This window comes from Plectrocnemia conspersa, unplaced genomic scaffold, assembly GCF_051122295.1.
Source record: "Plectrocnemia conspersa isolate PC_06_02 unplaced genomic scaffold, ASM5112229v1 ptg000003l, whole genome shotgun sequence".
Taxonomy (NCBI): Eukaryota; Metazoa; Arthropoda; class Insecta; order Trichoptera; family Polycentropodidae; genus Plectrocnemia; species Plectrocnemia conspersa.
Window position 1 is genome coordinate 25,583,468 of NW_028277167.1, and position 15,375 is coordinate 25,598,842.

Here is a 15,375-nt window from a genome sequence, read left to right on the forward strand (position 1 = left end):
TTCGAGCGTATTTATTGTTTGAAAAGAAGCTGTATTTTTGATTGAGCCATGCTTAGTTTTTAAAAGTCTCATGATCCCTAATTATTATTATTTTTTGTATAATGCTTCCTTTGAAGACAATTCCAAAAATATTGATTCTTACACCGCCTTTGTTTAAATTACGATTTCGCTTGATGGCGATTCATAAAGCGCCTTTGTATAGAGTCCCCTACAAAACTATTGATAAAAATATTTAATAACGAAGAATGGATGAGAAAATTTTCATTTTTACTTTCTATTGTTGCTTACTTATTTGCTTTAAATACATAAAATTTAGAGTAGCAAAATACACAAAAATTTTCAATCTAAAATCAAATTCAATGACAAATTCTCTACTCACATAAAAAGTTCAATAATTTATTTACATTTAAAATAATAAATTTCTTTATATATGTACCACCTTATATTTACATATACATATGTGTCCGAGTTAGTCTCTCGGTAATTGTGATAATTTTTTATTCAAACATTTGACGAAAACTAGTATTCGTCCGAGAGCTGGAGAGTAATCTTATTAAAGGCTTGAATCATATTCGGCTGTTATCAAATTAATTATGTCAAAATGAAATTGCGGATTTTAAAATTTTATGAACTTAAAAAAAACTTTAAGGCGATTATAAAACAGATTTGCTAATTTTCATTTGAGAGCATCTAATGTTATTAAAATTTTATATTTATAAATATACCATATAAATGAATTATTTTTATTATTAATATTTTGGAAAAAGATACAATAATAATTTAGAGATGTCACATATTATTCCTGGTTAGTCATGCAGTTAATTATTTTTATCATTGGTTCGTAAAAATCCAATTTCAAAATATTGTGAAGAGTTTTTTATTACTTTATTTTGTGCTTGTTTAATATACATTAAATCAGATTCTATATATATTTATAAAAGTCTTTTAAAACAGCTGTTAAATCAGCCCTATGTTAAATTCGATAAAAAAAATCGATAATAAAATTTTGTTAATTTATTATTATTTAATTTAAATATTAAGCGCAATATTATAATTGCGTAGCGCGAAACAGTCGACGTAATGCATACAAAATTGTGGATCTTTGGTACCTAGTACCACCTTTAAATATGACTTATTTTACATATTCTGATCAAAGGAGGCTTAAAAAGTTTTCATGTAAATTTTCACCATATGTTACCCAATAATAAATCAACTTACGTGCTATATATTTCTTTGGCATTTTAGAGTCAAAGTTTTAGAATCAATTTATAGCATTGGTGATTTTATATAAATTCAAAAGCAGTTGTTCGAAATGTAGTGACAAAAAAAATATATTTTGATATATTTTTTTGACTAAAAATTTTTTTTTGTCATGTCGAAAATTTTTATTTAAATTTTTTTAACTTTTAGCTCCTACTATCACTCCTCTTAACGACCGGGATCAATGTGTGCAAAAAGCAGATGACTCAGAATGGATCCCTGTGGTACTCCAGAATGAACAAAATTGCCATAGATATTATATATTGACGGCGGCGCCCTAAGTAACTAGAAAAAAGCTAAGCAGACCACCACTTATTGTCATTTCACACGTTTATTATAAATACCATTATCATAAATTTATAATAATAAATTTATAATAAATTGAGATCCTCTTGTTTTCCAGAATTGTGGAAATGTTCAAAAGTCACTCCGATTCATAAAAAGTGTCCCAAATCTCAGATTGACAATTACAGGCCAATAGCTTTGATCTCATCACCTGCAAAATTATTTGAAATTGTTTTGCATAAATACATTTTTAATCATTGCAGGTGTATGCTTCTCAACCAACAACATGGTTTCCGTAAATCTCGATCCACTGTCACTAATCTAATGGTTTTGTCTAACTATGTTTCAAAATCATTGGACTCTGGTGTACAAGTGGACGTCATATACACAAATTTTGAAAAAGCATTTGATTAAGTTAACCATGCTTTACTTGTAAAAAAGTTATCTAATTTCGGGTTTTCTGAAGATCTCATAAATCTATTCTCAAATTACTTGACCAATAGATATCAATTCGTCAAGTATAATAACTCTTTTTCAGAACGATATAAGACCCCTACTGGAGTACCTCAAGGATCCAATTTGGGTCCATTGTTGTTTTTATTGTTCATTAATGACATAGAAACAGCAATAGAGCATTCAGATTTTTTATTATATGCAGATGATTTACAAGAAAATGCATTCGATTTCTGATTCCCTCGACCTACAGGAGGATCTCTACTCTATATGGAAATGGGCTTGCTATAACCAATTGATTTTCAGTGTAAAAAAATGTCACACAATTTCATTTTCAAGGTCATTAACGCCGACAAAATATTCATACCACCTAGGCGGATATTTTCTGGAAAGGTTTTCTTCAACTAAGGATTTAGGAGTGACTTTCGAAGAACGTTGGAAATTTAGCCAGCACATTGCAGAGACTCATAACAAATCCTTAAAAATGCTCGGTTTTATCTTGAGAAATGCGCGTTACTTCAGGAATACTTTAGTATTGCGCACTCTTTATGATACTCTAGTCCGCAGCATACTAGAAACTAGCTCCATCATTTGCATCCCAGGCGTAATGAATCAATGTAATGAATTGAAGCTGGAAAAAGTACAACGTAAATTTCTTCGATATTTATACTTGAAGGCATACGGGTATTATCCGTTCTTGTTTCCCAGTGCTTTTATTTTGGGAGCCCTGGGATACGTTTCTTTGTCGACTCGCAGAAGTGTTTATGTAATTAAACACTTCTGGAAATTGCTCAAGGGCATCGTAGACAATCCTTCAGTGCTCGAGCAGCTTCAAATGTGGGCTCCTGAAGGTGGTTATAGTTCTCGGTCGCGTCCACTATTCTTGCCTGTTAAGTGTAGAACTGGAGCACTTGCCAACTCTTCTCTGGCCAAGACTATTTATCTACTCAATTCTGTCCATAGAAATATTGACATTTTCTCTTGCACATATGGAGTTTTGGTTCAGTTCGTATGGGACAATGCACACCTGTTGAGGTGATTTGTGTCTGTTGTTTTGTCTTGTTTATATTTGTATTATATGTATTATGATGTATTAGTACTTTTGACTATCGTGACGCATTAGGTTTGCCTGTCAGGTCACGATGGTTATAATTTTAATACATAAATAAATAAATAAATAAACAAAAACAAATAAACTTTTTAACGGCAATAAACTTTAGCAGTAGTTTTGTCTTTCACATAATAAAACAAATTAATGAAAAAATGTGTGATCTTTGAGATTAAAAAATTCCATTGTTGTCAATCAAATATTCAAAAATTGATCTCTACTTTTTGATTTTAGTAATTTATAGTTATCATATAAGTAATTTTATTAACATTATTAAAAAGTCGCGTCAGGTATATGGCAAATAACTAAAATTATGCCACGTAAAAATTAGACCGTACAGATTCAGTAACAGAATTCCGAAACGCAATCGCGTACGACTTAGAATTACATACAAAAATAAAAAGCCAGATAACGCTAAGTTTATTTTTGAACTGACGCAATTTAAATAGCAAATTTTAAAAATATACAATATTGTTAGATTAACGAAAGTATTCAGAACGTTAAAATAAATGCAGAAAAAAATCAATACATACGGAAAAGTCAAGTACCAAAATCATACCTAAAATATTTTGGTATATAATATTTTTATTAACGCCCCCATAATTCAATCATAATTGTCTTATTAGGCAATGGAACAAGAGGGTAGGCGAAAATTTGTTATTTTTCTCGCGCCGTTATGTAAATATTTTTCTCAATTTACATTGTTTTGACGAAAGCGTATTTTTTATTATTTAAACTTGATTTAAAAAATGATTAAAATAAATTAATGTCTTACAACAAATCAGTTAAGCTCTTATTTTGTTAAATATTCTTTAACAAAACTTTTAAGCGAGTTTGATGCTCTAAACATGATAATATTAAATAGCTAAATACATTTTTGCTAACGGTCAAGATTTAATTTTCTGTGAAATTTGTTTACATTAAATCAGATGTATACTATTATCTAACGTAGTTCGTGTAACCACTATATAAATTTATCTAATGTTTTCATATATTAAAATAAGCAGTAAATGTTATTATATTAATGTGTTTTATACTTATATGTTTGTATTACATTTAAGACTTATATTATATTTAATATTATAAAATAACTTCGATCGATAGATGTTTTTATATTTTTCTGATTGGGGTATCTAACCCAGAGTGTCCTGATTATGTTGTACTTTTCATTGATGTGCTTTCATCTGAAACAGCTGTTGTATCAGTAGTTGTTTCAGTGGTTGTTTTTTCAGTTGTTTTTTCAGTGGTTGTAGTTATAAATTCTTTACAAAACGATTCCACAAATCGAATTTGTCTGTGACAAAACTGTTCTTTGTCGAATATTTTCGATATTGAAAATTCATCATCGTCATCATCTAAAAATAAATAGTTTTTATTAAATATTTTTATAAATACAATTACTAATAAATAGTTTCACATACCATCGAAAATATCAAAAAAAGCACTCGAGTAAGCAGTCACTGTTAAAAGCAGCAATAAAGTTATCCTAAGCATTTTGTAGCAATTCCTCTTATACTTGTAAGTAAATAAAGAAACTATTAAAGAGTCTTCTTTATATATATGTGTGGTTTAAATTTAACTATCACTTATCAGAGCTCGTAAAATATTTAATGAAAGGAAAACCCACCCATGAAGACCGAATTTTTACAACTTTCAATAACATTTTCAACTAGGTCAGCTCGAATTTTTCCGAAACGAATCAGGTGAAAAGATTATTTTATGAATGCACATACATACACACAATGCGAAATGGCTAACAATAAAATACCATAATGGCTCTTGTGTTACAATATAATGGCTAAATACCATAAAAAAAACTTTTTCTATATCCTATTATACGGGCGTTTACACATTCGTGCAATTGTGACAAGATAAATGTTTATATTAGATTATTTTCTTATTATTTATAATATCGCTTGGATTGTATTGCAAACATTTGCTACTACTATACAAATAATATTAACATCATTATTTATATTATTATTATTTATTTGCAAATAATATAATTTTCTCTCTTACTCATAACACTGAACAGTTTCGTGATTTATAATATCACAAAGAGTGGTTTTAAATATGGATTTTAAGATAAAGTCGATATAAAATTTATCTTTTTCGCTTTTACAAACTATCTTGTTTGTCATAATCCCAAGTAAAGATCTGTTTATATAATAGACTATAAGGCATTGCAGTTTCGTTATATATAATTGGTATCTTAGACGATGGAAGAAGATGATAGGCGTAATCAATCGGTGTAAGTCAAAATATGTCAGACTTTCTTAATTTTCACGTCATATAAATTTTGCACTCGCTCTTTTTTCAACACCCATTGCACGAAAATAAATTAAAAATATATGTTAAGATCTTAATTTATTAAAAAATACTAATTGGTAATTTTTAACGTGTTCGTTACTGGTATGAACTAATTAATTTCAGATATCAGGTAAGATTGATTTTATGTACAATTAGTTACATTAACTAAATGTATATTTAATTTAATTTGTTTTGGCGTAGTTCATAATAAATCAAATAGTTTAATATAAATGTGTTGTTAATAATATTTAACTAAATTTGGATCTTAATAAATAAGCAATCTATTTTGAGATATTAATTTGTTTAATATTTTCAATAGTATAGACAAATATTTTAAATAGTATCTACCGCTGCAACTTACATGTGTAAGTCATTATTACTAATTTAAGGTGTTATTATTTTGTAATCAAGTATTATATTGTGTAATATAGCTTAGAACGACAGATGTTTCTCTATAGTACCTTTTGATTATAAATCTTTCTTTGATGTTTTTTCACTTAGATAAATTGTAGTTTTCATTGTAATTATAAATTTTCTTAAACCATTGTTTATTTATTTTAAATATCAGCGGTTGTAATTAAAAAGCATTTAAAAAATATTCCACAAATCGAAGTTGTCTACGATAAAACTTTTCTTTAAAGTTTTTACAGTTGGAGCAGTAATCATAGTTGCCATTTTAGTTTTTGTTTCAGTTGTGGTTTCAGTTGTAGTTGCAGACATTTTTTTAGTTGTTTGAGTAGTTCCTTCAGAAGATTTTTTAGTGGTTGTAGTGAAAAAATCTTTACAATACGATTCTATGAATTTAATTTGTTTACGACAAAACTTTTCTTTATCGAATATTTTCGACAGTGAAATTTCATCATAATCTACAATGAATATAAATAGTAATAATAAATGTTTATATTATACCTTATTTTTAAAAATATACCTTTAAAATCATCTATAAAAGCACTCGAATAAACAGTAACAGATAAAATCAGCAATAAGACAATCTTAAACATTTTCTAACTTGTATCTTTAAAACTAAAATAACTTGTTATAGTCTTCTTTATATATTGAATGTGTTAAAAATTTAACTGTCACTAATCAGAGCTCGTAAAATATTTAATGAAAAGATAAACCAATTATGTAGACATTTTTACTACTAACCATTAATTATATTTTAATTATTCATTAGCAAATTTAAAATGTAAATTTGACCATTTCCAACAGATAAGATTATAAATTAATTTTGATTTTGCCGTTATTTTTTTCAAAAAAGTGTTTTAATATATTATTAACAATTATTTAGTAAATATTATTATCAAATTTATCAACTTTTATATTTTTTATACATTCGGGATATGCTAAATTAGCTTATTTATAATGCACTTAGTACGAAAATCAGCAGTGCATATATTAAAGAATGGCAATGTGTGATCAACAGTAAAATAATTCGGCCAAAATGAAGACCGCATTATATCTACACAATTCTTCGACCTCGGAGATATCAATCAAGCAAATGTAACTTTCTAAAGGCGTATACTTATTTTGTAAATCTAAGAAACGAGTGCATCGATTGGCTGGATAATCGCTGCATGAATGTGATTAGTGAGCAAGCTTTGCAGTCCTGAATATATAAAGGTAGTCACAGGCAGTCACCTACCAGGCTCCGCAGATACACCCCGCCTGGCAGAGGCGAAGATACGACCTGGAACTCCCAAACACTACCATCGCAGCATGAGGAACTGCCTCCAGACACTGTCACTGCCACTTATAAAATCCCTGATGATCTTCCACGGGCATCATCTCTTGGCCAGCTTTTCCACAACTGCTCGGAGAAAACGATACTCGTCCGTCATAGTAGCTGTAATATATCTAATATAATCTAATAAGCTTCTCACTTGTTTCCACCTACTTACTGGTTGTAAAGTAACTAAACTTTAAAATGTTAAGCATGTATTTGAGAAAGATCTACAAAATAGATAACATTGTAACAAACAGATAAAATGATTTTCTTTCAATGGATATTTGTGTATGGTTAATTTAGTGTATTTAAATAAATTAAATACAAATAAATTCAAGTGCATATAGAAATTTATATTATTATTATATTATTGCTATTAACATTTTTTGATATAAATTAAAAATGTATTTTAACCTTTGCCTTCCTGTGATGTACACCATGTGTACATGTATCTTACTATGTGAATATCTCTCTAAACATGTCAAATAAAAAGGTTTACATACTTAAGCTATTCCTATTCCAATAAAGCAACCTTTCCAGATCAATCGTCTGAGTTTTGGTCCAACCCAGCCGTGATCTTTGAGCCTCCGTGAATTAAGATGCTTCAATAGCACATATTTGTAATTTTAATTTTAACTTTTTATCGCATATTTGTTGCTTTTGATCTATATAGATATTAAATAATATTACAATAAATAAAACCAGATACCATTTTTATAGATACTATTTTTTATATATAATATGTATGTTTATATAAATTATTATTTTAACTTTAATTTAATGAAACAATGTAGCGTTGATAATTAAAAATTATTTGACTCATATATGAATAAATAATAAATGTCTCATTGCTTTTGTAATTTTTCCATATTTTTTCTACTCACGTTATAATTTTCAGTAATAAAATATTTTTACCCCATTGTTCAATTAAAGCAATTCATATGATAAATCCCAGATAATCTGTGCTTAACAACTTTCCTTTCGGGGCCCTATATATTTCGCAAACCACGGTGAAAATAAATTTATATATAAAATTTATACCTCTATTATCTACCCACATGAGTATACGACTTGATCAATTTACAAGAGTCACTTTATTTTTGACGGTCGAGTTGGCGACCCATCAAAAACCCCATACCTAGCTTGGTCGGCAAAACTTTTATCATGCAAATGAAGACGTTATCATCCTCGGATGTACTGACCATATCATATACACTTTGGAAATTATCTCTTTGACGAATCCGCCATAGGAATAATTTGAGTTTTCCTTCATTTTCAATTTATTTTAAATCATAAATGCACATATTCCTAGTATTACATACATATATTTATTTATATCCTGAAGTTTATATGATATATTGCAATATTCTTAAGCCATCAGAAATATAACATTTCACATGTACATATTTCATATTTGTTAGAATATATTAGAAAATATATGCCATATATTATTCCCGCTTCCGGTTGAAAGTGTAAAGTAAGAGCTCGGAGAATATGGGGAATACACGGGGCTCCATTTAATATAATACTATATTTATATTATATTTATTTAGATTTATATGGAACCGACCTTCTTTCATCTGCCCTTTAATATAAATAAAATATTTGTTGAAACTTAATAAGTTAAAAAAATAAAAATCATTCGATTTTGCAAAATCATCTAATTGGTAGCTTCATTTTATATCGTAATATTTTTTGTGGAAGCAAACAGTTTTCGAGAAAGATTGAGAAATCGCAAGAATTCTCAATCTTTCTCGAAAATATAAACAGGAGTAATGATAAGTACATTGAACGTATATCCGTATCATGTGCTTTAGAGCTAATAGTAAAGGGTGTAAACCCAATTTTTCAATTAGGAATAATGATAAAATAGATAGCTCTCGAACTGATTGTGTTAACGCAAATAGAGAATAGGTCGTTAAATTATAATTGTGATTTATAACCATTTTTTTTATTTTTTTAAATAAGCTTATATTGTTAGTTAAAGAAAGACTAAAAGTATCAAGATTTTTTCAAGAAATTACGGAGAATTTAATATATCGAATATTATTGAGGTCATCTAAAAGTAGTTATCATTATCTGTTTAAGGTTAAAACATTTTTTCTATAACCATAAATGTATAATTTCTCGTTATTCTTTCTTTTAATCTTCTTGTTATATTTTAGTATCTGCCATTAAAATGTTATGTGTAAAATTGGCAGAAAATTTTACGTTAAAATTATTAGCTCATAAAAGTGTAGTCGTCGATGTTAAATACTTTTATCGCAAAACGGCACTCGCTTTTGGACCATTCGTTCAATATATTGTAGCTATTTAGTATCAAGTTTATACGATGTTTAAAGTTAAATTTTAATGTAAAAACTGCTCTAAAATTTTAACGTGGCAAATCACATTAAAACTTATTATTTTGAAATTTGTAAATGGCAGAAAAGACGATTTTCTTGTCATGGACGACGTGTAATTTTAATTTATTATGAAACGTAACAAGCTTTAAGGTAATAATAAAAAAATTGCAAAAAACCGACACAGAGTCTGCGAAAGACTTCTTGTCAAAATGTCAGATTACATTCAACGTCAAGTCGTCATATTAGTACTTACAAACGAACGAAAAACAAAATAAAAAATATGTAGAAATAATTCACTTGTCCTCGTCGCGTTTGCTGTCAATAAAATAATATTTTTATACAATTACATAATAATTGTATATAAATAACACATAAAAAGCAGTAAAATTCTGACTTTTTTATAATATTTTATTGCGTGTTTAGAGATAATCGACTTAAGAGCTTATTAAATAATTTAAATTAAGGGCCAGCTAAATGCATGGATCTATTTATTATCAAGCTCGTGCTAATGAGGGGTGGGAGTATGAGAGATGGTGCGTTGCGAGATGAGTTTGCATTTCATATAATATACATAAAAATTTTAGCAGTTAAATATCTTACTCTGCGATGAAGTTTAGGGACTTTGCGAAGAGGTATTAGAACGTCAGGTGGCAGCTCAACAATGCTAGGTAGATATATCGGCCGGCGAGAATAACTCCGTACACCATCCGATCGATATCTTCTCTAATTTATAGCTCGTTTGTTTATTATTGGCTAATGCTTTATATCTGCCTTGTTGCTGGTTATTGATCGTGTACTTGAAGTCGATTTTTGTACTGAATCCTGTATATTGTACTAAAAATTATTAATTTAACACGTTACAAGCCGTTGACGCACTTATGTGGCATTTATTAAACCGTTGTTAAATGTGTGTATTTTGTAATTCTAGCATTAACGTCCATCTAAAACATATTAGCGAGTATAGATTATTGAAAATACTATATGTATCTAAATAATTACATAATATTTATTTTTTAATATTTTAATTTGTTTAGTATACACACGTTTAATGCCTTTTAAATGACATCATAACTGGTAGTAAAACAGCGTAAATGAACTTTTATTTGTAACACTGTTCCATAGACATAAATAATTTTATGTCTAGCTCGTAAAACCAACTGTATATATTATAATTGGGACACTTGTTGATATTATTAAGTCTAAATTACAACAGTTTAAATGCAGTCGTACAATTTGTGCAATAAATGCGTGCTGTTTTGTTTGTCAGGAAGCGTAGCGCTACTTTATAAAATTACAAGTTTGTCAGGAAGATCGAGTTAAGCTCTGTGAGATTCAAAGTGACTTGGTTGAACCAGATCTGACGATCGAAGTGAACACAACAAAACAAGTTCTTGCGGTTTTTGTATGAGGTAGTTTGAATACCTTCATTTTCAACGAAAATATTATTGTATATAAATAAAAATATTTTTTATACATTAAATTTAACCAATAATAGCAGAAAAGTACGGAAAATTAACTTTTTTTAAGTTCAAATTTATATAAATTTGGATATATTAAATTTAAATATCCATTTTTTTTCAGAATCCATAGAGCAGCGCATCATTTTTAACGGAAACAAAATCAATACATTTGGTCAACCAATCCTCAAAACCAGCATTTTTTTATTTTATTTATATTGCGTTTCAAAATATTTAGTTTCTATGTAAGTATTTATTTTAGAAATAAAAAAAAATTATGATCCTAATTTTGCTACTACATGACCCACACAGCTTAAAAACTAGTGATAAAATAGTTTTAATATATGCAACAATCCATGTCAAAACATTTGATAAATTTATGTTTTTGCCTACTTTTAATTGAAAAGACACGTCACTCGAGTGCTAACAAGACTTTCGTTTTAATTTAATTTTGTTTTTTAAATAACATTAAATTATTCAAATTATTATTTACATAAAGTCATTAATTGCAACTTATAGTATTATTTTCCTTAATGTACAAAATACTAAACTATTAAAATGGATTTAGAGAAAAAGTTTTTATTTGAAAAATTATACTTGCCATATGAAAAAAGCGAGACGAATGGTTTGATTTAGTTGAAATTTTCACCATCGAGGGCGCTGTCGTCGAAACAACACAAACTACGACGGAGACATCTAGCGGCGAATGTAAAAAAACGTGACGTTTGACAGTTCTTTTCTCCGCAGTAACCATGCGGATCGAGACGTGCTATTTTTGCTCATCTCGAGTGTATCCCGGCCACGGGATACAATTCGTCAGGAATGATTGCAAGGTAAATTTCAATAATTTAAACCAAAAATAACCCCAGCTGACGACCGCAATCGTGACTTAAAACGCAAAAATTCAAACATAACCTCAAAATTCAAACGTGTCAACAAAACTGTTTATGTCTCAAATGTTTACATTTAATTTGTCGTAAATGCAAATTGTATCAAATTAATATCTTACGGCTCGTGCACACAGAGAGCGATCTGTCGCGGCGGGAAGCGATATCTGACCGCGGCGACAGGCGATCTGGTTGTATGCATCAGTTCTGTCAGACAGGATTGTTTTAATAATAGTAGTTTTTATCATATTTCACCACTGTATGAAATTTCAATATTTTTTTTATAGGTGTTTAAATTTTGCCGATCAAAATGTCACGCTGCATTCAAAAAGAAGAAGAATCCTCGCAAAACTAAATGGACCAAGGCGTACAGAAAGACGGCCGGCAAGGAATTATCCGTCGATCCCACATTCGAGTTCGAAAAGAAGAGACACGTGCCCGTCAAATACAACCGCGAGCTATGGACGAAGACCGTGGTGGCCATGAAGAAGGTCGAGTCCATCAGACAGCGCAGAGTCAACAACCACATAATGCAACGGCTCAGGAAGGGCAGAGAGATCGAAATGGACAAGGATATCAAGGAAGTTCAAAGAAATATCTCGCTTATACGGTATGTTTTGTTTATCATAACGTAATTTTTGTGTTATTCTTTTGCTTTATTGTGTATTGGTTTATAGTTCACCCGCCGCTGGTCTTAAACAACGCCAACAAGAGGAAATGGAGACGGAAACAGAAACAGTATCGAAGATGATCGAAGTCGTCGACTCCAAGGGCCGAAGAAGTATGGTCGAAGCGCCAATAGAAGAAACCCTCGAAGAAGTTGACGACGTTCAAATGATCGAAGCATAATATTCTATTTGGTTACTGTCTAATATTAACGTTAATTTATACGATAAATAAAAATTTACTTGAATAATATCCATTATGTTTTATTATTATAAAACATTGAAAAGATTGCTTTTTACCATGAAACCACTTCCTTAGTTTTCCACGCAAACCGAACAAACTTTATGGGGGGGGCCAAGGCTTGTCCTGATCCCCCAACATCATGCCAAACTAAGCAAAACACACTTTTTTCAAGAAAATTGGTATTTGTTTACAGTATAATGGCCACAAATATAGCAGAAACAACCTGGTGAGTTAAGACATCATTGGACGGCCATTGTTTAAAAAAACAAGCAGGGACGTCCTTTGGGGGAGGGGCAGGTAAGAGCTTTTTAATTGGCCCAGAAAAATTCCTGTGAATAATTGAAATACTATGAATCTTAATGAAATCTAAATATTAAAAAAAAGCCAGCTTCTGCTACCCTCTCTGGAAAAAGCTGAAATGATTCTTAACCAAAAATTCTCAGGTTATCCCTCTAGTAAAATCTAAAAAAACAGTCGAATATATCCCAAAGAAATGTCATTTAAGTGCAATCATATCACAATACATTTTCACTGCTAGATATATATGTATATATATTTACATGCGATATATAAATGTTACAGTGAAAGTGTATTTTTCGGTGAAGTTCGAATACATTTTCACTGGTAGATTAATGTTTCTACTACCGAAAATATAATTTAACTAATAGGCTAATGAAATTATATGCTGCTTTAAAATGTCTGAAACTTAATTTGACAGTTGCGGAACGTACATTTGCTGTTCAAACCCAAACCCAACTTAAGTTCTAAAACTAAGTTTTAGAACTTTCATTGGGCTAAGTCCAAAATACAAACTAAGCCAATTAAACTTTCATAGGAAAATAAGCAGAAGTATAGACAGACAACACATCTCACATATTGCTCCATAGTGTCAGCGCTTCGATATTACACTATGTTTTAAAAATACGATAGCTATCCTAACCGATATTACTAGACTTCTAAAATGAAAGTATTGGTTAAAGTGAATTCAAACCAAAATTTATTCAATAAGAGGGAGCAAAATCAATTATCACCTTTTAGAAGTCAAAAGCGATAAAGTCGTGTCAGCGCTGTTACAGTGGGAACGCTAGGTAACTAGCGTTACCACTGCGACGGCCACGGCAAGATTTTATTGCTTTTGGCATGGATTTTTTACTTATGAAAGGGAATAATTATTTTTGCGCTCTCCTATTAATCAAAAACGTCATTTGAGGCAGGTGGGTCATTTTTTCTCCTTATTTTAGCTAGAAAAATGCATGTTATTTAATGAAATATTATAGAAATATTAAAAAACAACTACCGACTGGCCAGCTTTTGCCCCTGAAAACAAGCATAAACACTTAAATGACACTGTGTAACTAAAAAGTAGTTTCACAAAGCCAGGAGCACTATCACACATATAATGCAATCTTAATACATACTGTAGGTGGACGAAGGCACTAGAGAGACACTAAAATGGAAGAGGAAATGTATGGGGGATGGGAAAACAGACAGACACCAATAGGCTAGTGAACTGATTTTCACTATTTTTATTGTTGCAATTGTGCTAGTTTGGATGCAAATGCATTTGATTCTGATTTGTACTCTCTTTTTAAGTGTTAACACACATAAAATAATTATTTAATATACTATAAATGTATATATATATTGTACATAAAAAGCGTTTCATTCTACTAAAAGGCAAAATTAAAAGTATAGTTTGTGAAGAAACTGTACCTGGTCGATTTTTTTTCATTATTTTTCCAGTAATCAACACCTGAAAACACTATTTACATTCAAGACAATTTCCACATCACAGGCCTGTGTTATTGATTGTTTATAAATTATTGATTTATAAATAATTATCATTCTTATAATACTGTTAGTGAAGGAGCAAGGACCTTATCTTGCTCCTATTTTATATCTAATATTTATAAATGCTTTTTGGATTGCTTGTAGGACTAACTTATTGCTTCTAAGGAAGTTATTTAATTGGTGTTTATGTAACAAATTAAATATAATATTGATAACTGGCAATTAATATTTTTTAGAACTAAAAATGAAATATTACACATTTTTTTCTATTATCTTAGAATTCGCTAGCATCCTTATTAATACACTGTCATTGCACATTTCACCAACAAGGAGATGATCCGGTTCGTATCAATTAATTTAAATATATTTTATATTTTTTCTTATGTACTATATATTATTAATATACCATCATGCTGTATTAGATTATGATGGTTCTAATTTAAATAAATTAATAAAAGTTTATATGAATTTATATTATCAAAAAAGGTTGAATACTGAAGATTAATGAAAATTTCAATATGTTAGGTTATTTATTGGAATCTGATGCAATATAATTATATGTGTTATCAGCACCACCCTAGAAAATAATATGGAATTATACTATGCGTATAATCTTCTTAAAGTAAGGTCAGCAAGGCATTCATAATCCAATTACTCCAAGTGTTGTTCAACATTTTCCACTATAGTATATAAATTGTCTTCCTCTTGGTCGATGCCTCATTACTGATAAAAAAAATTCCATGATAAACTCCAACTCTCAAATATTAAATAACCTTTTTTAAATGGCTTGTAAGCATAAATTACCGTGACGACCTTTTTTTAGCTCTTGTGGCAATAGTCCGTT

At 29.5% G+C, this 15,375-nt stretch overlaps 1 protein-coding gene across 1 annotated transcript; it reads left to right on the plus strand.

The window, feature by feature from the left end:
- Positions 1-11,677: 11,677 nt before the first annotated feature.
- Positions 11,678-12,749, plus strand: RpL24-like (ribosomal protein L24-like). The gene is made up of 3 exons (XM_088183037.1): positions 11,678-11,777; positions 12,119-12,441; positions 12,509-12,749. The coding sequence occupies exons 1-3, from the start codon at positions 11,697-11,699 to the stop codon at positions 12,678-12,680; spliced, it is 576 nt and encodes a 191-aa protein (XP_088039163.1). The 5' UTR covers positions 11,678-11,696; the 3' UTR covers positions 12,681-12,749.
- The last annotated feature ends 2,626 nt before the right edge of the window (positions 12,750-15,375 follow it).

Bases quoted from the DNA above. Each gene is read 5' to 3' on its own strand.
- RpL24-like (XM_088183037.1), top strand. From the start codon at position 11,697: ATGCGGATCGAGACGTGCTATTTTTGCTCATCTCGAGTGTATCCCGGC. The intron at 11,778-12,118 runs GTAAATTTCAAT...TTTTTTTTATAG, and splicing joins TCGTCAGGAATGATTGCAAG to GTGTTTAAATTTTGCCGATC. The intron at 12,442-12,508 runs GTATGTTTTGTT...ATTGGTTTATAG, and splicing joins AGAAATATCTCGCTTATACG to TTCACCCGCCGCTGGTCTTA.